The sequence below is a fragment of the Jaculus jaculus genome, chromosome 10 (assembly GCF_020740685.1).
Source record: "Jaculus jaculus isolate mJacJac1 chromosome 10, mJacJac1.mat.Y.cur, whole genome shotgun sequence".
Lineage (NCBI taxonomy): Eukaryota > Metazoa > Chordata > Mammalia > Rodentia > Dipodidae > Jaculus > Jaculus jaculus.
In genome coordinates this window covers 115,919,261-115,944,145 of record NC_059111.1, presented here as the reverse complement: position 1 = coordinate 115,944,145, position 24,885 = coordinate 115,919,261, and the positions used below count along the sequence as shown (strand labels likewise).

General features: G+C 45.0%; 2 protein-coding genes across 2 annotated transcripts in view; both read left to right on the top strand.

Moving 5' to 3' along the window:
* The window catches only part of Galntl5 (polypeptide N-acetylgalactosaminyltransferase like 5), a 98,508-nt gene extending 87,532 nt beyond the window's left edge, over positions 1-10,976 (top strand). Inside the window, exons 7-8 of the mRNA XM_045160093.1 lie at positions 7,276-7,425; positions 10,824-10,976. Of these exons, the coding sequence (XP_045016028.1) occupies positions 7,276-7,425; positions 10,824-10,976 (303 nt within the window). The remainder of the gene's footprint in view (positions 1-7,275; positions 7,426-10,823) is intronic.
* Positions 10,977-12,818: 1,842 nt separating this feature from the next.
* Positions 12,819-24,885, top strand: part of Galnt11 (polypeptide N-acetylgalactosaminyltransferase 11) — a 37,388-nt gene continuing 25,321 nt past the window's right edge. The window contains exon 1 of the mRNA XM_004669565.2: positions 12,819-12,933. The gene's annotated coding sequence lies outside the window, so the exon portion shown is untranslated. The remainder of the gene's footprint in view (positions 12,934-24,885) is intronic.

Here is a 24,885-nt window from a genome sequence, read left to right as displayed (position 1 = left end):
TCTTCCTACTCACACAGAAGTCCAGTCATCTGTAGTTAGGATTCACATATGAGAGAGAACATCTGACATTTGGCTTTCTGGGCTTGGGTTACCTCATTAAGTATAGTCCTTTCCAGATCCATCCATTTTCCTGCAAATTTCATAATTTCATTTTTCCTTACCACTGAGTAGAACTTTACTGTGTAAATGTACCACATCTTCATTATCCACTTATCAGTTGAGGGATATCTAGGCTGGTTCCATTTCCTAGCTATTGTGAACATGGTTGAGCAAGCATCTCTAAGGTAGTGTCACGAGTCCTTAGGATAAATGCCTAGGAGTGGCATAGCTGGATATACAGTAAATCTATTTTTAGCTGTCTTAGGAACCTCCACACTGATTTCCACAATGGCAGGACCAGATTGCATTCCCACCAACAGTGTAGAAGGGTTCCTCTTTGTCCTCATCCTCACCAGCATTTATGATCATTTGTTTTCATGATGGTAGCCAATCTGAGTGAGATGGAATCTCAATGTAGTTTTAATCTGCATTTCCCTGATGGCTAGGTATGTAGAACATTTTTAAAGATGTTTATATGCCATCTGTATTTCTTCTTTTGAGAACTCTCTATTTAGTTCCATAGGCCCCCCCCCTTTTTTTTGTTTGGTTTTACGAGGTAGAGTTTCGCTCTAGTCCAGGCTGACCTGGAAATCACTATGTAGTCTCAGGGTGGCCTCGAACTCATGGCGATCCTCCTACCTCAGCCTCCCGAGTGCTGGGATTAAAGGCGTGCGCCACCACACCCGGCTCATAGCCCATTTTTTAATTGAGTTGTTTGATTTCTTTTTATTTAGTTTTTTTGAATTTTTTTGTACATCCTAGATATTAATCCTCTGTCAGATGTATAGCTGGCAAAGAATTTTTCCCCATTCTGTACGTTGCCTCTTTGTTCTATTAACAGTGTCCTTTTCTATACAAAAGCTTTGTAATTTCATGAGGTCCCAGAAGTTGATTCATGGTTTTACTTCCTGAGCAGCTGGAGGTTATATTCAGAAAGTCTTTGCCAAGACCAATATGTTGAAGGGTTTCCTCTTGCAGTTTCAGAATTTTAGATCTGATATTAAGGTTTTGATCTATTTGGACTTAATTCTTATGCAGGGAGATAAATAAGGATCTATTTTCATCTTTCACATGGCAATCTTATCAAAACCAGTCAACACATCTAATGCCACCCCCATCAGAATTCCAATGGCATCCAGTTTTCCCAGCACCATTTGCTAAAGAGGCTGTCTTTGCTCCAATGAGTAATTTTGGCATTTTTGTCAAAGATGTGGTGGCTATAGCTACCCAATCTGGGTCCTCTATTTTGTTCCATTGATCTACATGTCTGTTTTTGTTTCAGTATCATGCTGTTTTTGTTAGTATGACTCTGTAGTATAGGTTAAAATCAGTTATACCACCAGCCATATTTTTTTTTTTTTGGTTTTTCGAAGTAGGGTCTCACTCTGGTCCAGGCTGACCTGGAATTAACTCTGTAGTCTCAGGGTGGCCTTGAACTCATGGCGATCCTCCTACCTCTGCCTCCCGAGTGCTGGGATTAAAGGCGTGCGCCACCACGCCCGGCCCACCAGCCATATTTTTGTTGCTTAAAATTGTTTTAGATATTTGAGGTTTTTTTGTGCTTCAAAATGAATTTTTGGATTGTTTTTGCTATTTCCGTGAAGAATGCCATTGGAATTTTGATGAGGATTACATTAAATGTAAAGACTGCTTTTGGTAAGATTGCAGTTTTCACAATATTGATTCTTCTAATCCAAGAACAAGGGATATCTTTCCATTTCTTAGTGTCTTCTGCAATTTCTTGTTTGTTTTCAATGTAGAGATCCTTCACTTCCTTGGTTAGGTTTATTCCAAGGTACTTTATTTTTTTTAATGAAATTGTGAATGGGAGTGATTCTCTGATGTCATCCTCTGTGTATTTGTTGTTAGCATATAAGAAGGCTATTGATTTCTGTGTGTTTATTTTGTATCCTGCTACATGGCTGTAGGTGTTTATCACCTCTAATAACAGTTTACTGGTTGAGCAGAGTCACTGTTTTGAAGGATACATGCCTGAAAAGCAAGTCTATTCCATTTATGGCTCTACACTCCCACAGATAGTAAGTGATTGCTAGCTTCCTATTCTAATGTTTCAGCTCTCTCTGGTCCAATATTTCCAGTCACTTCATTCTTTTATAAAAATATTTTTATTTATTTGCAAGAAGAAATATATAAGAGAGATAGACAGAAAGAATGGATGCAACAGGGCCTCCAGCTAATGCAAATGAACTCCAGAGGCATGCACCACTTTGTGCATCTGGCTTTATGTAGGTACTGGAAAACTGGGTTGTTCGGCTTTGCAAGCAAGCACCTTAATTATTGAGCCATCTCTCCAGCCCCCGTCACTCCATTCTTCGTGGCATAATCTCACAAATATGTTTGTGTCTCTGATTTCATAAACAAATATGTAAATTAGTAAGTAACTATAGCACTCTCTTGTCACTGCCACTGAGAAAAGGGGCATCTGCATACCTGCACATATAATTTCACTTCTCATTTCATAAACCCACATCCTGGGAGAAGTGTGTACCTTGTAGCAGCATCTCAGGAACTGTCAACAGGCATGGGGTGAATGGCTTCTGATCTCCACCTACTTGAGGTCACTGCAGCTTGGACACAGTGGACCAGTGTAATCACATTTTTTCCAGATGTCTTCTTGGGCCTGATAACAACGTTCTTGGTTCCACTTCCACTGACTGCTCAGGTCAGTTGCTCTGTTTCCTTCCAGAAAATTCTGCTGGTATTCCTGAGATGTCCTTCCTTGCCAAACTTCACACTTATGTGTCTTCGAGGATCAGAGATGGCGCTTTGCTACTATGCATCAGGAAGTTACACTGGTGGCAACATAGTGCAGTACTTCCTTGTCTGGGTGGGAGAGATTTTCCATTCTGGGCAGACCAAGAACTGCCCATCAACAGTCCAGCCAGCCAGGTCCAGGCTTTCTGGGCCATCATACAAGCTGGTACTTAAAGGGACAGTGGCTGGCTTGAACTCACAGCAATCTTCCTACCTCTATCTTCCTAGTGCTGAAATTAAAAGTTTGTGCACCACCATGCTCTATTTTTCTTTTAATACCCCTTCTCATAGTAGTGTCAAGCACTGTTTTGTTCTTATGTGCATGTGTGGATGTGGATGACAATTGTGACAGGTGTACATGTGCCACAGTGCATGCTGGAGATTGGGCGTTTGTCCCCTTCCGCCACCTTCTGGAGGAAGGGTCTCCTACATAGACTGCTGCATGCGTGCCAGACCCGCTGGCTTGGAGCTTCTGGATTGTCCTGCTTCCACCTCTCATTGCCACAGACATGTTGGGATTGCAGACATATGTGCCACTGGGTCTTAGTACACTGCAGCAGGTACTTTCTCATTGCTGAGACAAAACATCTGACAAAAATCAGCTTATGGAGGGAAAGGACTTATTTCCTATAGTTTTTGTTCCTTTTTTTTTGATGAGTTTGGGAGCCCCCATGTTAGGTGCATATATGTTTAGGATTGTAATGTCCTCCTATGGGAGTGTGCCCTTAATCAATATAAAGTGACCTTATCTTTCTTGACTAAGGTTGGACTAAAGGCTACCTTGTCAGATATTAGGATAGCAACCCCTGCTTGTTTTCTAGGCCCATTTGCTTGAAACACCGTCTTCCAACCTTTCACCCTAAGATAATGTCTATCCTTTGTAGAAAGGTGAGTTTCTTGGAGACAACAAATTGTAGGGTCCTACTTTTTAACCCACTCTGCAAACCTATGTCTTTTCGTTGGGGCATTTAGGCCGTTGATATTAAGAGATATTATTGAAAGATGTGTATTTATGTTTGCCTTTTTTTTTTAATTTATTTGTGGTTCTGGTTCTACCTGTGCTCTCTTGTGTTAACTAGTGTTTCAGTATTGCTTGTTTTTTTTCTAGGTTCCTTATATGTGTGCTTTTCCTTTTCTTCAGCATTGAGGATTCTATTAAGTATTTTCTGTAGAGCTGGTTTTGTCTTCAAATACTCCTTTAACCTGTTTTTGTCATGGAATGTCCTTATTTCTCCGTCTATTTGAATGGATAGCTTTGCAGGATAAAGTAACCTTGATTGACAGTTGTTATCTTTCAGAACTTGGAATATATCACTCTAAGCCCTTCTGGCTTTTAAACTTTGTGTTGAATAATCTGCTGTAATCCTGATGGGCTTGCTTTTGTAGGTAACTTGATTTTTCTCTCTAACTGCTTTCAATATTTTTTCTTTGATTTGTGTGTTTGGAAGTTTGATTATAATATGGCGAGGAGAGGTTCTTTCCAGGTTTTGTCTGGCTGGGGTTCTAAAGGCTTCCTATATCTGTATTGGCACCTCTTTCCCAATTTGGGGGAAATTTTCTTCTATGATTTTGTTGAAGACTCCTACTATGCCTTTGGAGTGAAATTCTTCTCCTTCTACTATGCCCTGAATTCTGATGTTTGATCTTTTCATAGTGTCCATAGTATCTTGAAATTCCCACTCATATTTTTCTATAAGTTTGTGTTTCTCTTTGTTGGACTGTATTAGATCTGCCACCTGGTCTTCTAGCTTAGATATTCTGTCCTCTCCTTCATCCATTCTACTGGTGAGATTTTCTGCAGTTTTTTATTTCATTAGCTGTGTTCTTCATTGCTAGTAATTCTGACTGGTTTTTCTTTATTATTTCTATTTCCTTATTTATGTCTTGTATTGCCTTCTTTATTTCATTAAATTGGTGTCCTGTGTCTTCTTTGATTTCCTCTTTGATTCGTTTGATATGTTCTTTGACCTCTTTGAACATATTTACAATCATTCTTTTGAAATCTTTTTCAGGCATTTCCTCTAACTCGTTCTCACTGGAGGTCATTTCTGATGCATTAATACTTTTAGGTGGATTTATATCGTCTTGCTTTTTAGTGTTTCTTGTGTTATAATGTATATATTTTTGCATCTTGGATTAAGTTAATGCTTGGATTTTCTAGCTATCTGGGTATTCTTAGCTGTATCAATTGATTTGATATATATTTTCAGGGTGGGAGCTTGAGGTGTTAGGTGTGGCTCTTAAGACTCTCAGAGTATCTACAAAGGTGCTCCTAGGGGTTGAGTTTCCCTGCTATGGGAGTATTCAAGTATTGAGTGGAATAAAATACAGATAGATTCTAAAAGTTAACTAAACACTGTACCTATTCAATCAAAAACAGCCCCAAGTATGTATGCAAGAGTAGTTATTATAACAACTAGATCCTCTATCAACAAAGAGATTAAGATTTCTGGTCTGTTGAGGGATCCAAGTCAGCTTGTGACCAAGTGAGACCCTTCCCTGGTGCAATCCCAGTTACCTTGGGTGATTTTGGTCTCAGTCAAGTTGCTGGCTGGGTCGTTGGGCTGCTGTTCTGATTTCTGGAGCTGGGCACTGGCTTTTCCTGCGGGGTAAACCAAACCTGGCAACTATGGCCCTGCAGATCAGCACACCCGCTGCTGGAACTGCTGCTGCTAATGCTGCCGCTGCTGGTTCTATCACTGCTACTGCTGAAGCTGCTGCTGCTGGGCCCACTGCCACTGCTGCCACTGAAGCTGCTGCTGCTGGGTCTGCTGCTGCTGCTGCTACTGTATCTGCTGCTGCTGGGGCTGCTGTTACCGGTGCCAGAGCCACTGATGTTGCTGCCGGACTCTGCTCCTGCTTGGGTCCCGCTGTCTGCTCAAGTTGTCGTGGCTGGGTCCCGGGACCACTGCTCTGTTCGCTGGAGCTGGGCACAGGCGGTGGGGGAGGGGAGGGAGCCACAGCTGCTCTGGTTCTCTAGCTGTTCCACGTGTTCTTCTACCTTGTGATCTGCTCCTCCATTGCTCACTGCCGCTCTCCCTTCATGTTTCCTGAGTTGTGGAGAGCTCCAGTGTGAGTGGAAGCTCCCTGCACCTGGCTTTTCTTGCAGCTTGAGCTGAGCCTGGTAGTTTTCTGGTGCGCCGCTGCTGCCGCGGTTGGTGGAGCTGCTGGAGCTGCTTTTGCCAGCCTGTGCAGGCTCTGGATGCTCTGGATCTCTTCTACTTCTCCGCTGCCACTTTAATTCCCTATACACCTCACTTTTTAGTAAAAGTGTGTATTTTGCTGAGTTTTTTTTGGTCTTTCCTGCCCCAGGCTGCTTTGGCGTGGTACCTATGCCGCCATCTTAACCAGAAGTCTCCCTAATTTTTTTTTAAATTTATTCATTTGACAGAGAAAGAGGAAGAGAGGGTGAGAGAATGGGCACACCAGGGCCTCCAGCCACTGCAAACCAACTCTAGATGCATGTGCCCTGTTGGGCATCTGGCTAATGTGGGTCCTGGGGAATTGGACTTGGGTCCTTTGGCTTTGTGGGTAAATGCCTTAAATGCTAACCATCTTCTCCAACCCTATTTCCTATAGTTTTGAGGAGTAATTTCATCATGGTGAGGAAACCATGGCATGAGCAGACAGCAGGCGTCACATCCTCTCATCAGCAGAGAGGAAGCAGCATGAGGGAGCACAGGGCAGCAAGTGGGGCTAGGCTGCATCACCCCAAGGCCTGCCCCAGTGACACACGTCCTCCAGCAAGACTCCACTTCCTAAAGGCTCCACACCTTTCCAACCAGCACCACCAGCTGCAGATTACATATTCAAACACATGAAGCTAAGCAGGATATTTTACATTCAAACCATCACACTGACTTATGTGTTAGCTTCCTTAATGTAAGATGCCATCATGTCAGTCGTCATAATACCTACAGCATAAAGCTATTGTGAGGAGTAAGTGAAATGATGACGTTTGGGACTGGGGAAATGACTCAGCAGTCACAGAAGCTTGTTTGCAAAGCCTGAAGACCTCAGTTTCCATTCCTCAGTACCCATGTAAAGCCAGATGCACAAAGGGGCACATGCATCTGGATTTTGTTTTCAACACCCATTCTCCTGCTTCCTCTCTCTAATAAATGAATAAATATTAGTGGTGTGTGTGTGTGTGTGTATTTTAGAGACCAGTTGCTGCCTACTACTAGCAAAAATACCTCTCAGGCGTGGTAGCGCACGCCTTTAATTCCAGCACTTGGAAAGTAGAGGTAGGAGGATTGCCATGAGCTCAAAGCCACCCTTGGACTCATAGTGAATTCCAGGTCAGCGTGGGCTAGAGTGAGACCCTACCTAAAACAACAACAACAACAACAACAACAACAACAACAACAAAAACCCAACAGCTAATTTCTTTTTTCCTAGATCTGGATGTGTGGAGGCCAACTCTTTATAATTCCTTGCTCTCGAGTCGGACGTATCAGCAAGAAGTATGTCCCAGATGACACTTTAGTCATGGAAGCCAGCATATGGAACCACCTGAGACTGGTGCACGTGTGGCTGGATGAATACAAGGTGAGCTGTGCATTCTTCTGGGGGTGTCACACATATGCAAGAGTGCCATGATGGGCTTTTTCTGCCTTTCCAGATCCAAGTTTTATCCTTTTAAATTTTCCATCACTTAATGGTGTCCCTTCCCTCCAGAACCCAAGTCTCAATTGGTTAATTCTAAACTGCTGTCTTGGCAACTCATTTTGAAAAATTCAACTTCCAGGGAAATACAAGTTTTTCAGAAATAAGTCAGCAGGAGAAATCCTTTCCCCAACCCTGGTTCTGCTTTCTCACCAGGGAATTCTTCCCCATTCACCCAACTTCCAGGGAAAATAGCCTCTTCTTGATCCCCATTCATTATTAATTTCCCAGGCGGTATATCTGCTACTAGCTTTGTAACTGCATGAAAACCCCCTTTCAGTGACTTCTGGGTCAACACTGTCCCCTCCCTTAAGGGTTAAGCACTTGCCAGGTTCTCAAAGGGTGTGTGTCCTACCAGATGCCGTGCACATATGAAGACAGACCTCATTCCAGACACATGCATAGAAATGCCAGGCAATCCTCTTTGGCAGCACATGTCCTGGTCTTCCTCTTACATTACACTTCTCTAATACAAGTTTTTATATTATGAAAGTAATATCACTTGATTTCTTTTGTGAACAGGAAAGTAACAATTAGAATCTCAGTGAGGGTTTGATGTTTGTTTGGTTTTTTCAAGGTAGGGTCTCACTCTAGCCCAGGCTGACCTGGCACTTACTCTGTAGTCCCAGGCTGGCCTCAAACTCACGGTGATCCTTCTACCTCTGCTTCCCAAGTTTTCTCTCTCTCTCTCTGTCTCTCTCTCTCTCTCTGTGTGTGTGTGTGTTATATTTTTCTCTTTATTTCTTTGAGAGAGAGAATGAGGCAGATAGAGAGAGAATGGGTGTGCCAGGGCCTTCAGTAGCTGGAGTTTGTTTGTAGTGGCAAGAGGCACTGACATATCAACTCTTTCTCTCTCTCCCTCTCTGCTTGCAAATAAATAAATATTTTTAAAACATGTAATTTGATGTGGGCATGGTGGTAATCTTAGCACCTACAAGGTTGGGTCAGGATGATTATGAATTTGAGAGTAGCCTGGGGTATAGGACAATACCATGTTTCAAAAAAATTTAAAAAATGTAGGGTATAAACAAATTGGAGGCCAGGCATGGTGGCACATACCTTTAATCCCAGTGCTTGAGAGGCAAAGGTAGGAGGATTACCATGAGTTTGAGGCCACCCTAAGACTATATAGTGAATTCCAGGTCAGCTTGGGCTAGAGGGAAACCCTACCTCGAAAAACAAAAAACAAAACAAAAACAAATTGTTGGGTATGGTGTCATACACCTTTAATACCAGCACTTGGGAGGCTGAGACAGGAGAACTGCTGTGAGTTTGAGGCCACCCTGAGACTACATAGTGAATTCCAAGTCAGCCTGGACTACAGTGAGACCAAAAAACAACATTAATAAAAACCAAACATCATATGAGACAACACATTGGAACTTTTGGCGAGCAGCAGGGTTCAGGGGGAGGCCTTGCAACAGGGAAGATGCTGCTGGAGGCCATCCTTCATTCCTCTAGAATGATGCCACTCTCCCTTGAATTTAGTACCAATCCACCTGAGAAAGTAGTGGCTGAATGCCACAGCAAAGCCTACAATAGTCAAAAATGCTCAGGAAGGGGCTGGAGACGTGGCTTAGCAGTTAAGATACTTGCCTCTGAAGCCTAAGGACTCAGGTTCAATTCTCCAGTCCCCACTTAAGCCAGATGCACAAGGTGACACATGTGTCTGGAGTTCCTTTGCAGTGGCTAGATGCCTTATTGTGCCCATTCTCTCCCACTATCTGTCTCTTTCTCCTTCTATTTCAAATAAATCAATAAATAAAAATCTTAATAAAATCTTAATTAAAAAAAAAAGAATGCTCAGAGCCGGGTGTGGTGGCGCATGACTTTAATCCCAGCACTCTGGAGGCAGAGGTAGGAGAATCGCTGTGAGTTCAAGGCCACCCTGAGACTACAGACTGAATTCCAGGTCAGCCTGAGCTAGAGTGAAACCCTACCTCAGAAAACCAAAAACATAAAAATTAAAATTAAAATTAAAAAAAAAGAATGCTCAGGAAGTGTCCACAATGGCACTCCCACGACACAGTAGTTTGATAAGCAAGCCCCTCTCTCATTCAGCTGTGGCAATACTGTATTGGCTGGTTCTGTGAACACACAGATGCTTCCAAAGAACTCTTGGTCCCAAAGACAGCAGGAGTCCATTGAGCATCCATCCTTGCCACTTTTGGTAGAGAACATTAACAAATACAGCATGGAGTGGGGTGAAGGCCCAGTTGGCAAAGCGCTTGCCTTGCAAGCATGAGACCCGAGTTTGATCCCCAGATCCATGTTAACATAGCTGGGTGCGGGCTGGAGAGATGGGTGAGCAGTTAAGGCACTTGCCTGCGGGGCCTAAGGACCCAGGTTTTTATTTCCTAGTACCTAGGTAAGCCAGACGTACATGGTGGTGCATGAGTCTGGGGTTTGTTTACAATGGCTGGGGTCCCTGGCATGCCCATTCTCTCTCCATCTGACTCTTCCTCCCTCATAAATAATTTAAAAAAATAGGTTGTGTATACTCAGTGCTGGGGAGATGGAGACAGGCAGATAGATCCTTGGGTCTCTCTGGACAGCCAGTCTAGCTTACTTGGTGAGTTCCAGGCCAATCTGACTGTCTCAGAGTAAAGGTGGATGGGGTCTGAGAAAAGATATTCAAGGTACTGTCTGTCCTCCACAACACCTGTACCTATACACACCTGCATGCCTGTGCCAGTACACACACGTGCACACACACAGACACACCAAACCCAACCAGGTGTGGTGATTAGTAAGACACTGCACATCCGCCTGCTCTCCCAAGGGCTCTCTGCTTGTACTGATGCTCAGTCCTCACACCAGCCTCATGGAGGAACTTGCCCAAGGTCACAGGTAATTAATGACCGAGTCACGACTGGAACCCAAGATGTTTCTTCCTGGAGTCCTTTTGCCCATAACTACCACACCCGTGCCATTCTAGGAAGGTAGAAGTGTTGGTGGGGATCCAGGGGTAAGGAGCTTAGTATCTGAGTGCTAAGGAGAAAGATGCCATTGGGAAGGGCAGTTGTGAGTCTTTGGCCCCTGGGAAGCAGAACCAGTCTTCATGGATGCCACTGTGTCACTCACCATGACACCACAGCACAAACATGACAACATGCTGATAACAAAGCTGACGTCCCAATGAGAGTTTCTGTTTTCCTTCCCCATGTAGAGAAAGGCTATTTTCAGCGCAGATGAAAACATGTGTTTCTATGTTTGATGTCATAACCTGATAACAGAACATTTGTTTGGTTTAATAAAATCACTCTCTCTTTTTTATTTAGGGGAAGTTTTTTGCCCGAAAACCTTCTTGGAAATCGATGAGCTATGGAAACATTAGTGAACATCTTGAATTAAGGAAACGGTTGGGCTGCAAGTCCTTCCAGTGGTATTTAGACACTGTCTTTCCAGAGTTGGAGGCATCTATGGACAGCTGACAGAAGGAAACCAAACTACCTTTATTAATACAGGGTGAAAAAAGAAATCCCCCATCCTTCAACACAGTGGCATCAGAGGACAAGCTTCAAATATCATGGAATTATGTGAAATGGGAGAGAAATAGAGAGTACTCAACATCTCAGGTGTGGCCCCTCATTCCCACCTTAGATGGGAACTCCCCCTCCTCTGTTGTTCCATCTGCCACTGAATTTCTGGGTGGCAGGACCCAGCACATTAGAAATGTGAGTTGGCTCACAGTTGAGTCTGCCATACAGTCCACCCGGGTCATTGTCTTCAATTATTTGCCAAATGGTGGCCTCTGCATTCTGGAGCCCTTTTCTAGTTTCGTTTCTGTTCCACAAAGGGAGCTGCCACGGTTGCCTTGGGGGAGAGATGCTCACAGAGAGCTGCGCTGGCAGTCTTCTGACTGGCTGGGAGGGGTCAAGCTCCTTTCTTGCTGCCTGGGTGGATTCTGGGGCTGCATCCGGTCACAGAGTAAACACTCCCATTCCATCAAGGCTCAGCTTGCCTGCTCTCTTTCTGTTCGTTTGGGGAACTCAAGCCCGGGGAAGGGTGCTGTCTACATGCAGGTTGGATGTACTCAGTTAAACCTTTCTGGAAACTCTCCTAGGTATGCCCAGGGGTGTATTTTCATGGTGATTCTAAATCCAATCAAGTTGATATCATACCCATTTTTTCCCTCCACACTGCTAAGAACAGTTTCTGAGGGGCTCCCATCAGGACTGACTGATATTGTCTTACATTAAGTGAGCTATATCCGTTGAGGAACAGTGATTTGGTTCGTGTTTGTTTGGTTGTTTTTCTTTGCACTTATTTAAAAGTTATAAGGAGCCGGGGGTGGTGGCTCACGCCTTTAATCCCAGCACTTGGGAGGCAGAGGTAGGAGGATCGCCATGAGTTCAAGGCCACCCTGAGATGACAGAGTTAATTCCAGGTCAGCCTGGACCAGAGTGAGACCCTACCTCAAAAAAAAAAAAAAAAAAGTTATAAGGGATGCATAATTTCCTCTCTTCCTGCATGTGTTCACATCCTCCACCAGACTTTGAAAACAATGAAAACTTTCTCTTTCTTTCTCCCTCCCTGTCTCATAAATAAATAAATAAAATGATTTTTTATGTTTATGGAGAGACACAGGAATAGTCAGGTAGAGAGATAGAGAAAGGGCACACCAGGGCCTCCAACCACTGCAAAAGAACTCCAGATGCTTGTGCCCCCTTGTGCATCTGGCTTATGTGGGTCCTGGGGAGATGAACCTGGATCCTTTAGCTTTGCAGGCAAGATCCTTAACCGCTAAGCTATCTCTCCAGCCCTAAAATATTTTTAAAAATATTACTAGGTCAAAGATTGAAAGCCCTTACCATTTTGTTAGAGCTGCCAAGTTCCCCTTAGCCAGGCGGTAAAATGTCTCACCAGGAAAGGTCTTTTCTTTACTTTCCTCTTCATTTCTCTCTCTCTTCCTCTTTGGTTTTAGGAGGTAAGGTCTCACTCTAGCTGACCTGGGACTCACTATGGAGTCTCAGGGTGGCTTTGAACTCACGGCGATCCTCCTATCTCTGCCTCTCGAGTGCTCGAATTAAAGGCTTGCGCCACCACGCCCGGAGTCATTCCTGGTTTGAGTGATATTTAGAAGGCCATGTTTGTAACCAGGTCCTTCACGGAGGAGCAAAAAAGAAAAAAAGCAAAACAGCAAAGCCCTAAGGCTCCAGCGAGGCAGAACCCAGCTGCCCGGGAAGGCGCCTGACCAGGACAGCGGCGCTGACGTCATCCCAGGCGCGCCCGTGACGCGACGCGACGTGACGTGACGTGACGCGACGCGGGGCCAGCTGTCGCGCGCCACTCGGCCGAGGCAGCGGCGCGGCCCCGGGGCTGTGGCCTGAGGGAAGATGCCACAGCCCGCGCCCCGGAAGGTCTCCTTGCCGGGCTGCGGGCCCCGCGGTGAGTAAGCGCCGGCGGCGGGGCGAGGGCGTTTTGACCCCTCGCGGCCTCCGTCGGCGCCTCCGCCGCCGCGGCCTGAGCTGGCGCGGGGCGGCCGGGCGCGGGTCCCGGGAGGCCGCGGGTGCGCGACCGCGGCGGTGCCCCGGGGTGCGTGGGGGCGCGGCCCAGCGTGCGCGTGTGGAGGGAGGCCCGGCTCGGAAACCTCGGTTCTCCCGGGCCACCGCGGCTGCCCAGTGCGAGCCGGGAAGAGGACCGGCCTCGCCGCTGCGGAGAGGTTTCCGGGCCACGAAAACCCAAGCAGCTGTTGGCATGCACGATCGGGCTGGCCTCCTTAACCATCAGAGATTTGGTCGGCTCTTGGACTTTATGGAAAGAATCATAGGGTTGGACGGTCTGTCTTCTCAGATACAAGGTCGTGTGGCTCCGAACATGCATCTCATGACCACTTTCGCGCAGCGCACCCACCAAAGTAGTCTGGGGTTACTTCTTCCCCGCACCACGGGGTTACAACAAACCTCAAGTTAGAAATAAATAAATAAATAAATATCCAGGGCTGGAGGGATGGCTTAGCGGTTAAGGCGTTTGTCTGCAAAGCACAAGGACCCAGGTTTGATTCCCCAGGACCGATGTAAGCCAGACGCACAAGGGGACCCACATATTTGGAATTCATTTGCAGTGGCTGGAGGCCTTGGTGTGCCCATTATCTGCCTGCCTCTTTCTCTCTCTCTACTCTCTCAAATAAGAACAAAATATTAAAAAAGCAAAGTTACTTCCTGTCCCCACTCCTTCCAAATGCTGTTTTTTTTTTTTTTGAGATAGGGTGTCAAGTAGCCCACGCTACCCTCAGACTCACTATGTGGCTGAAGCTGGCCATGATTCACCTGCTTCTTCCTCCCAAATGCTGGGATTACAGCCTAGATCCTCAATAAACTGTATTTTGATATCTATGCTTCAAGGCAAGGTCTTAGTGTATGTCAGGCCAACTTGGAAGTGTGTAGCCCAGGCTGGCCTCAAACTCACAGTATCTTCTACCTCAGCCCTCTGGCGTGCTGGGTTTACTGGAATGGGACACCAAACCTGACTTGCCATTGAAACCTTAATCTTTAAATCCACATGTGAAGCACAACTTGTGTAAGAAATCTTTACATGTTGCAAACAGAATTTACTCTCCATCTTTATCGTGTGTTTACGTGTTTATTAGAGCACTTTTGTTTTGCCTGCATATGTCTGAGTTTTCACACCTGATTTATCACTTCCTTATGAATTCTTTTTTCTTTCTTTCTTTCTTTTTCTACCAAGGTAGGGTCTTTCTATAGTCCAGGCTGACCTGGAAGTCACTATGTAGTCTCTGGGTGGCCTCGACCTCTTGGCAATCCTTCTGCCTCTGACTCCTGAGTGCTGGGATTAAAGGTGTGCGCCACCACACCCAGCCGGATTTTTCTTCTTAGAGAAAATGTTACTACTAACTGAAGTAATCTCTCTCCCTCTCTCTCTTTCTCTCTTTCTTCTTTTTATAAGTAGGGTCTTTCTCTATCCCAGGCTGACCTAGAATAGAATTCACTATGTAGTCTCTGGGTGGCCTTGAACTCGTGGCAATCCTCCTTCCTCTGCCCCTAAGTGATGGGATTGAGGGCTCCTATGACATTGTTGACTTCTGTTAAAAGAATGCAGGGTCAGGCTGGAGAGATTGCCTAGCAGTTAAGGTGTATGCTTGCACAGCCTAAGGACCCAGGGCCGATTCTCTAAGTCCCATGTAAGTCAGACACACATGGTGGTGCTTGTGCCTGGAGTTTGTTTGCTGTGGCTGGAGCCCCTGGTGTGCCCATCCTTCCCCTCCTTCCCCTCTTGTCTCTCTCACCCTCTCTGTCTTTAATAAATGTAAGGTTTGGGAGGGACCGAGACCATGGAAACCATTCTGAGTCAAAGATGGATGTTTTTATTCAGGACAAGCACGAACTGCCAGGACTCACTCTCAAGAGCAGAGCACAGCCAACCCGAGATTCCAGATAGTGCCCTTTCAGTGGCTCTTCAGTTGGGGGAAGGTGAGGAAGGGAAAAGTTTTAAAGAAAAGGTTTATTTAGGGGAGATCTTAAGATAGCCAGGGTGTGTGACACCAGAACAGTGACCATGACATAAAGGGCAGGGAATCATGACCGTGGTGAGGGCATTGTTAGGCAAGGAAGGGATAATGGCTGGGCAGTTTCTTGAGGAATGTGGATAACCTATTTCCTTATATATCTGTCACCACATGGTGACTCCATTTTAGAAGCCTCTCCCAACCTAACAATAAATAAATAATAATAAATCTTTTAACAAAAAAGAATGCAGGATCATGGATATGACTCAGTAGTAATGCTTACCCTGTATACACCAGGCCCTGGTTTGATCCTCAGCTTTGAAAAAAAAGAAAAAAATCCTGCAGTATCTAATTTCATTATGGGTCAGTGTACCCTGTAGCTATCTGTGCTCTGTGAGTCATGAATGTAGCCATACGCTGCGTAAGATGATGTGGCCTGGTGATGTTGCAGCTGTCTTAGTTTAAGTGCATCCAGATGTTTCATGACAAAACACTCAAGTTGTTTCTTTTGTTCAGCAGTGCATGACTCTTAAAAAATCTTTTCTAATCTGACTGTCACCAATTGTTTCTACTTATCTTTACTAAGTCCTGAGACTTTCCTGTCTGTGTTTCTGTGTGAGAACTAAAGTTCTCAAGAAGCAGCTGCAACTTCAAACACCCCACAAGGCTGGTAGATTAATAGAACTTCTGTGATTGTGGAGAGATGGAAGGGTGACAATTCTGAGCGAAATTATCTGTGCTATCTTTAGCTTCCTTAATAACCATTATTGCCCAACTCTGACCTCACACACTATCACTGTCATGTGGTCAGTGCTAACAGATCACCAGCTTCCACTGTGCCCACAGCTAAGCATGTCATCAGATCACACCTAGTACTTAGAGCAGAGATTCCCCTCCTCCATCTTACCTTCCTGATTGGTTTTTAAAAAATATTTTATTGGGCTGAAGAGATGGCTGAGCAGTTAAGCGCTTGCCTGTGAAGCCCAAGGACACCGGTTCGAACCTTGATTCCCCAGGACCCATGTTAGCCAGATGCACGAGGGGGGCACACGTGTCTGGGGTGTGTTTGCACTGGCTGGAGGCCCTGGTGTGCCCATTCTCTGTCTTATCTGCCTCTTTCTCTGTCTGTCACTCTCAAATAAATAAATAAAAATGCCACCGCATACAAGCTCCAGGCACATGTACCCCCTTGTGCATCTGGTTAATGTGGGTCCTGGATAATCGAACCTGGGTCCTTTGGCTTTGCAGGCAAATGCCTTAACCACTAAGGCATCCCTCCAACTCTTTTGCTGTCTTTTTTCCTCCATCATCCATGTCAACAATTTGATGGCCCCAATATTGTGTTGGTCTTGTCCAGGTAACAACAAACTCTTATGGGGTTATGAATGCTAAGACCACTTCATGGGCGGAAGACAGCTTCCAAAGTCCTCCTCCCCACCTTCTGGTCTCCACACTATCTGCCCCTCACTCTTCCCTGTGCCTTGAAGGGTATTCTAGAGATGTCTCATTTAGTGCTGAGCATGGTTTTCAGTGCTTTTAGAAATTTGAAGAGTTGAGTTGATTGAAACACAGGGACACTTGATTGTGAATTGCATTTTTGAAGTGGAAGTATATATGATGTTCATGGCCTGTTGATGAGTTAACTTGAAAATATTTAGAGTACTTTTGCATCGTCTTACCAGATCCTTGAGCCCATACATGACGAAGAAGGCTGTCTTGTTAGCCAGCTAGCTCACACACAGGTTGACTTAATGAATTGGCTCACACTGGTTGGTGGATAATTCTTACTGTAATGCTAAGTCATTAGCATTTCCTAAGATGACAGGGACTTCTCACACTTTACTTTTGGGGAATTAAAATTCTTCCTGCTTTTTTTTTTTTTCTTACTGCTGTTTTTAAAAGTAATTGTAAATTGGTACTCAGTTAAGACAGTATAAAAGACCCTGTTGTGCCCTCTGCTTTGCCCAAAGGCCATATCTTATACAATTGTAACATTGTTAGAGCTGGGGCACTGACGGTGACTCAGTCCAGACAGGTCAGCTCCATCACAAGAATTCCACATGCACCTTCCTGCTCTGAGAATTGCCTACCTGGATCCTTAATTCTTGGCTGTCACTAACCTGTTTTTCTTCCTGCATAATATTGTCCTTTTTGAGTGCTATATAAATAACCATTCAGTAGTATGCAGTCAGGACTGGACTTCTCACTGAGCCAGTCAGCTCCCTTGATTCACTCAGGCATTTATACTTAGTAGGAAAAATGCTTCTTGTATGGTTCCCAACCTCAGCATCACAGAGAAGAACAGGATCTCTCAAACCTGGCTCTGGGAACAAATAGTTGTTGAGGCACCTGTGCATTGGGAAAATACAGCAATCCTCCTGCCTCAGCTTCTTGAGTGCTCAGATTACAGGCTTGAGCCACTACACCTTGTAATTTATTTATTTATTTAGAACATACTTTGCATGGATACAGCATGTGTTGGTACCATCTTTTCTTTCTGCCCCCCATTCTGCGGGAGGGCCTCCTCAGTGGGGTTGCTGATATTCCTGCATCTTTTAAATATTTGTAGCATCAGTAATGATGTCTGCTCCTTCATGTCTGGTTTTGTTTTCTGGGGTTATCTTTTTGTATTGTGTTGTGTGGGGGTCACTTGCATGCAGGTACATGTGGAGGTCACAGTTTGCTGTCCCATGTGCTCCTTGATTCCTCTGCAGTTCTCTCATGTTAACCCCGGGCTTGCCTGTTCGGCTAGTCTTGTCAGTCATCCTGCCTCCAGAAAGCTGGGATTACAGGGCCACCATGTGCACCCGGGATTTTACATTGCTGCTGGGGATCTGAACTTTGTCCTTGTTTCATACTCTGAACCATGTCTCACTCTAGGCCATACAGATATGGAACTCACCCTGTAGCCCAGGCTGGCCTCTATCTCAGCCTTCCAAGTGCTGAGATTACTGGTGTGAGCTGCCTCACCTGGCTCTTTCATTTATCTCTTCAGGAAGGAGTTAATAGATTCAGGTCAGTTTCATTGACTGTCGTGTAAAGCCAGAGCAGCCAGCACTCATCCTGGCGACTAAGGGACTCTGCCCCCCCCATAAATAAAAATTAAAAACACAAAGAAATAAAAGAACCTTCTTGATTTTATTGATCTTATTTTTGTGTTTTCAATGGCATTGACTTTTTTCCCCCTTTCTGGTTGCTTCATTTTTTTGTTTTTTCTTCCAGGAAGCCTAGGGAACTCACTCTGTAGTCCCAGGCCGGCCTCTGACTCACGGTGGTCCTCCCACCTCTGCTTCAACACTGCTGGCAATAAAGACGTGCACCACCACGCCTGGCTTTTTTTTTTTTTTTTTTTTTTTTAAGGCAGGATCTTGTTCTAGCCCAGGCTGACCTCCATCTCTGGGTTACCCTCCTACCTCAGCTCCTGTGTGCTGGCAGTCGGGGTGTGAGTGGCTGTGCCTGGCTCAGGTTTAAATTGTGCCATGTCTTCCTTTCTACTCTTAGCAGGGGGTTTCCATGCTTTCCTGAGAACAATGACATCAGGTGCTGGGGAGGTGGCTCCCTGGTTGGAGCACTTGCTTGCCTCTCCATGTAAAGCCAAATGCACAAAGTGGAGCATGCTTGTCAAGTTTTCTTTGCAGCCCTGGAGCACCTGTTCTTTCTGTGTGTGTCTCTTGTATATACACACAAATAATAATAAATAATTACATGGTCTTTTTAAAAATCAAATTTGTATACTTTAAATGCTGAAAGATTGTGATTGTTTTAAAAAAAAGGGGGGGGGATTACAACTGCCATGTGGACTGAAGCCCACAAAGTAAGAGCGTCCTCTTTTTTTTTTTTTTTTTTTTGAGGTAGGGTCTCACTCTGGTCCAGGCTGACCTGGAATTCACCATGTAGTCACCATGTAGATCTCACAGCGATCCTCCTACCTCTGCCTCCCAAGTGGTGGGATTAAAGGTGTGTGCCACCATGCCCAGCCATCTTTTTTTTGAGACAAGTTCTCATGTAGTTCAGGCTGGCCTTGAACTCCTGATCCTCCTGCTTCCACCTCAAGTGCTGGGATTAGTACAGGAGCATACCAGCTCCCCTGGCCGGTAGAAGAACATTTGAAGATGACACAGGGCTGGGGGTGCAGCTCCATAGTCGACCACTTGCTAGGCATGTGCACGGCCCTAAGTTCATCCCCAGCACCACAACAGGTCAATAAATAAAGGTACCATTTTGAGGCTTCAGAGATGGTTCAGCAGTTCAAGGTGCTTGCTTGCAAAGGCTGCCAGCCTGGGTTCAGTTCCTAAGCCACCTATGTAAAGCCAGGTGCAAAATTGGCACAAGTATCTGGCATTCGCTTGCAATAACAAGGGCCCTGATGCACTCCTGCATTCACAGAAATAAATAAAACCTAAGTAAAAAGGACCATTTTATAAAGCAGGGCTGTGAGGCAGTATGGATATTTAGGGAGCAGACCCCCACCCCATTAGCAACATGAGGTTCACAGTCCCTACTGTCTCTTCTAGGTAAGCCTATCACAGGTGGATGGCATGCTTATGTTCAGGGTGTAGTCGAGATTTTATTTAATTTTTAATTTTATTTGCAAGCAGAGAGAGAGAGAGAATGGGCATGCCAAAGCTTCTTGCCACTGCAGATGAACTCTAGACAGACATGCTGCTTTGTGCATCTGGCTTTACATGGGTACTGGCGAATCAAACCTGTGTTGTCAGGCTTTGCAAGCAAGCACTGTAACCACTGAGCAAGCTCCCTAGCCCTTTCTTGTTCCTTTTTAAAAGGTGTTTTATTTATTTACTTGAGAGAGAAAGAGGCGAAGAGAGAGAGAGGGAAGGAGGGAGGGAGGGAGAATGGGCATGACAGGGCCTCTAGCCACTGCAAATGAACTCTAGATGCATGCACCACCTTTTGCATCTCGCTTTACATGGGTACTGGGAATCTAAACTGGGCCCTTTGGCTTTGCAGGCAAGTGACTTAACCACTAAGCCATCTCGTTCTTTTTAGAGGAGACGTTTTAGAGCACACATGAGGAACTGTTAATAATTGTGCATAATACACCTGGGTATACAGTTCAGTGATAGACAGCTTGCCTAGCATGTATAAGGCCCTGGGTTCAATCCCCAGCACATCCAAAAAAGAAAAAAAAAAAGTACTTTTGTATAATAATTTGCAGGCCTGGACATTGTAGCTAACCCCAAGGGGAAGGTTTAGCTTTATGTATTTATTTTTTTTTTGAGGCAGAGTCTCAGCCCAGGCTGACCTAGAACTCTGTAGCCCCAGGCTGGCCTCACCCTTTTCCTATCTCAGCAGCCTCCCAGGTGCTGAGATTAAAGTCTGTTCCTGGCTGGCCAAGAAAGTGGTGAAGAGCTTGAGCCTTAGGTCAGAGGAACCGGGTTCAAATTCTTTCCCCTCCTAGTTGTGTATCCTTGGACAAGTTGATCAAAGGAGGTATGAATTTGTGTTTCTGTCTTACACTGGCCTAGTGCTTTGTTCTTTTGGTGAGCCTGAATTGTTTGCATACTTGATTAATGTACCTAAGCCACTAGGTGAGTGTGGCAAACCTAAGAATCTGAGTAGCATGGCTTATTACAGGAGGCCGTCGAACGGGATTTCTTTGGGCCCTGTCACACTGACTGCTGGTACTCATAGGCATGTCTGTGGTGGCTGTACTGAAAGTCACTGTCCCTTGCTTGGCATTTAGGTATCTCATAATATTTTCTAGTGACCTTTTTTTCCCTTGTTTCCTTCCCTCATCTCCACTTCATATATATTTCATGGGATGGGAGGAACCGGAGATAGCTGAGTTTCATGGTGTTTGGGACTGTCCTGAGCAGTCGCACACTATCTGTCTTGATGGCAGGATTGTCCCTTGTTCAGGTTCACTGGGTACCATAGGGTTTGTGTTCTTTTCACTTTCCTTTTGTTGTTTTTACTAAGCTGAGTTTCACAGCCTTGCTTTGAACTCTGCATCCCCCTCCCTCAGCCTTCTGAGGACTTGGGTGCAGCAGAGGTGGGCAGTGGGGGTGCTGAGGAGTTTTCAGTGTAACTCAGGTGAATCTGGGGTGTTCGGCTGGCTGCAGAAGAAATTTCAGATCGGTTGGTCAGTGTGAAGCAGAGTTGGGTTTATTAAGACAACTTTTTATTATGGTGTGTGAGTAGTGTATGCACGTGTGTGTGTGCAGATCTGTGCACCTCACGCACACGCGCAGAGGCCATAGGAGAATGTCAGGTGTCCTCTACTTCTCTTCCACTTTATTTCTTTGAAGCTGAGTCTCTCACCAAACCCAGAGCTGCTGGTTTTTTTGGTCAGCTTGATTGACCAGTGAGCCCCAGCAGTTCTCCCCTCTGCTGACCACACAACTTTCTATCGTAGCGCTGGCAGTGGGAACCAGGCCTTCTCAGAACCTCTTATTTTTGTGGGACAGGGCTTCTTGTGGCCCAGGCTGGCCAGGAACTTGCTTGTATAGCCAAGGATGACTTTGAACTTTTGATCCTCCTGCCTTTACTTTCCAAGTGCTAGATGGCAGGTAAGAAAGGTTTTAACATAGATGTTAGTATGGGCATTAACACACACACAGGAAAAAGAGTGCTGTAGAAGGGTGGAATGTATCTAAATGTGGCTTAAGAACCCCTTCTTAAGAGAGAGCCCATTTGAATCTTCACAGTGGCCTTACATGGATTTTGGTGGTTCATGAAGTTGCATTGCTCAGGAACCTTCTGCTGGTATGAAGCTCCCTGTGTAGCCCCCAGGCTGGTCTCAATTTCATGTTTGGATTTTTTTTTTTTTTTTTGAGCTAGGGTCTCCCTCTAGCCCAGGTTGACCTGGAATTCACTCTACAGTCTCAGACTGGCCTTGAACTCATGGTGATCCTTTTACCTCTGCCTTCCAAGTGCTGGGATTAAAGGTGTGTGCCACCATGCCCGGCTGATCTCACATTTGTATATGAGCCTGTGTCTCAGCCTCTAGTGTTGGAATTATAGGTTTGCACTGTGTTGGGCTTGGCTGGCTTGCTTTCCCCCCCCTTCCTTCCTCCCTTCCCTCCCTCTCTCCCTTTCTTCCATTTATTTTAGAGGTAGGGTCTCACTCTAGTCCAGGCTAATCCAGAAGTTACTCTGTAGCCCCAGGATGGCCTTGAATTCTTGGAGATCCTTCTACCTCAGTCTCCTGAGTGCTGGGATTAAAGGCATGTGCCACCACACCTGGCTTTTTTTTTTATTTTTAGTAAACAATATCATGTGTTGGAGTGGATTACAGGCTGATAGAAATAGTCAGAAGGATCAAAGGCATCTCTATTAATGTAGGTCACAAGGAAGTGAAGATTTGATTTATAAACAAGGTTTCTCATCCTGATCATGAGATTTTTTAGAAAGGAATAAAGTTAAATTCTAAGGTTATGCATGCTTAAGTGTGATGCTTGCTGTGTTAACATTCTTATTTGAAATATCACTATAAAAAATAAAAAAAGAAAATTTAAGCCAGGTGTGGTGATGCATGCCTTTAATCCCAGCACTCCGGAGGCAGAGGTACGAGGATGCTGTGAGTTCGAGGCCACCCTGAGTCTACATAGTGACTTCCAGGTCAGCTGGACTAGAGTGAGACCCTACCTCCAAAAAAAGAGGGAGAGAAGAAAATTGGAGCTGGAGAGATGGCTTAGCTGTTAAGGTATTTGCCTGCAAAACCTAAGGACTAGGTTTGATTCCCTAATACCCACATAAAGTCAGAGGCACTAAGTGGTGCATGCAACTGGAGTTCATTTGCAGTGGTTGGAAGCTGTTTGCAATGGCTAGAGATGCCCAGTTTCTGTCTGTCACTCTCCTATCTCTGCTTACAAGTAAATAAATAAATAAAGTTTTCTTATAAAGAAAATTGTCTCTGTGTAGGAGGTCTTCAAAGTTTGTGAAAATTTTTGACTTTAACTAGGGAGACACTTTAACCAGACCATGTGATGAGGGCTCTTTTTCCTGTGTCCCTTCCTTGTTCTTGTCTTTTCTTTTTTTTGCGGGGGGTGGGGGGGCTAGGGTCTCACTCTAGGCCACAGCTGACCTGGAATTCACTATGTATTCTCAGGGTGGCCTCGAACTCAGCAATCCTCCTGCCTCTACCTCCCGAGTGCTGGGATAAAAGGCATGCGCCATCACACCCAGCTGTTCTTTTATCTTGCCTCAGGATCATAGGTGCGGTCTGCCTGCTTGTTCTCCACGGAGAAGATTCATAAACCCCAGCTGGGGTCATTGGCTCAGAGCCTGTCCTACTCAGGATCTCTGCTTGTGCCGGTTTAAGTTCTGCTGAGGTAGAGGAGGGGTGAGAAGGAATGCTGTGCTTCTCTGTTGCCATCATCCCCTGGTCCTGGTCATGAGGGTAGTTGAGTTGCTGTGAGCACAGGGTGAACCAGTGCTCACTGTTTGGCAGTTTGAAACATGTATTTATGTATTTACCAGTTGAGCACTGCTAAAAGGTGAGTATGTCACATTTAAAGACGGACATTTAAAACTTCATGAAACATTATGACAGTCATTTTCTACTGAGCAAATGCAAGCTGACCTGCTAAGCGGGCATCTCACTAGCTGTATGATATGAAAAGATGTTCATGGAACAGGCTTAAGAATTCACTCTAGCTGGGTGTGGTGGCTCACGCCTTTAAACCCCCAAATTCACTCTAAAACATGATGCACAGAGGAAAAACTGTTTTATTATTATTATTTTTTTTGGGTTTTTCAAGGTAGGGTCTCACACTGGTCTAGGCTGACCTGGAATTAACTATGTAGTCTCGGGGGGGGCCTCGAACTTTCAGCGATCCTCCTACCTCTTCCTTCTGAGTGCTGGGATTAAAGGCGTGCGCCACCACACCCGGTGGAAAAACTGTTTTTTGAGTGTTGCTCTTAACAGTTTTTCAATGTTTGAATTTTCTCAAATTGTTGACAAGTTAATGGCATGAAAGTATTCTTTCTTTTCTTTCAAGGTGCTAAAAGCTCCATTCTGTTTTCTTTGTACACTTTGGGATGGAAATCAATCCCCTTTGCTCCTGAGAAGGGGGAAGGCCATTATACTTCTCTGAAAGCCTCAGTGTATTTAGTCCTCTCTAAGGTTTTCTTACTTTTTTTTTAATGGAGTTTTTCCTAAGTAAATTTTTAACTTCATTTATTGAATAACTATGCCTCTGTAGAAAATGTTTTATATAAGGACAAATACAAAGAAAATTAGCCATAATGCCACTAATTGAGCCTGTTCAATTTGTTTTGTTACTATCCAGCAGCAGTTGATAACAGCAGTGCAACTTTTTGTAGGTAGAGATTAAAAATAAGCAGTAGGTTATCGTGAAGCATGAAGAGTTGGAGTTCAGGTTGTTTTAAAATGTTTCTATTTGTTTATCTTTGTCTTCAGAGTTTTTAGCACAGTAGCTAGATAGTACCCCGGGTGACCTCTGACTAGAGAACTGAGGTGCCCTCGAGAGCGACCTTTTCTTTGGGATTATTGAATGACTTTCAGAAGAACGCGGAGGGTTTTTTAATTTGCTGAGCTGTGAACCGCACTTGAAGGTTGCAGCGCCTCGGTACAGGCGAGCGTTGTCTTCTGAACATCGTCACTTAACTTCCAAGCCCAGTGCAGGGCTGGAGTGAGCTGTGCTCTTTATTAACGACAGGTAGCCAGGAAGGTCGTTTCAGGCTGGGTGTCTCAGCTCAGAACCCTGTGCAGGCGGGTTCTGCCTCTCTGTGCCTTCTGGGCTTTGTCCTGGTCCAAAGGCCACACATTAAGTTCTTCAAGTCAAAATTCGAGTTGAATCCTGTTCCTTTCCCTTGCTGTCATGCTGCGGAGCTGCAAGTGCACAGTCCAGAGATCATGCCAAGCTGAAGCATGCTTCCCTGCAGGGTGA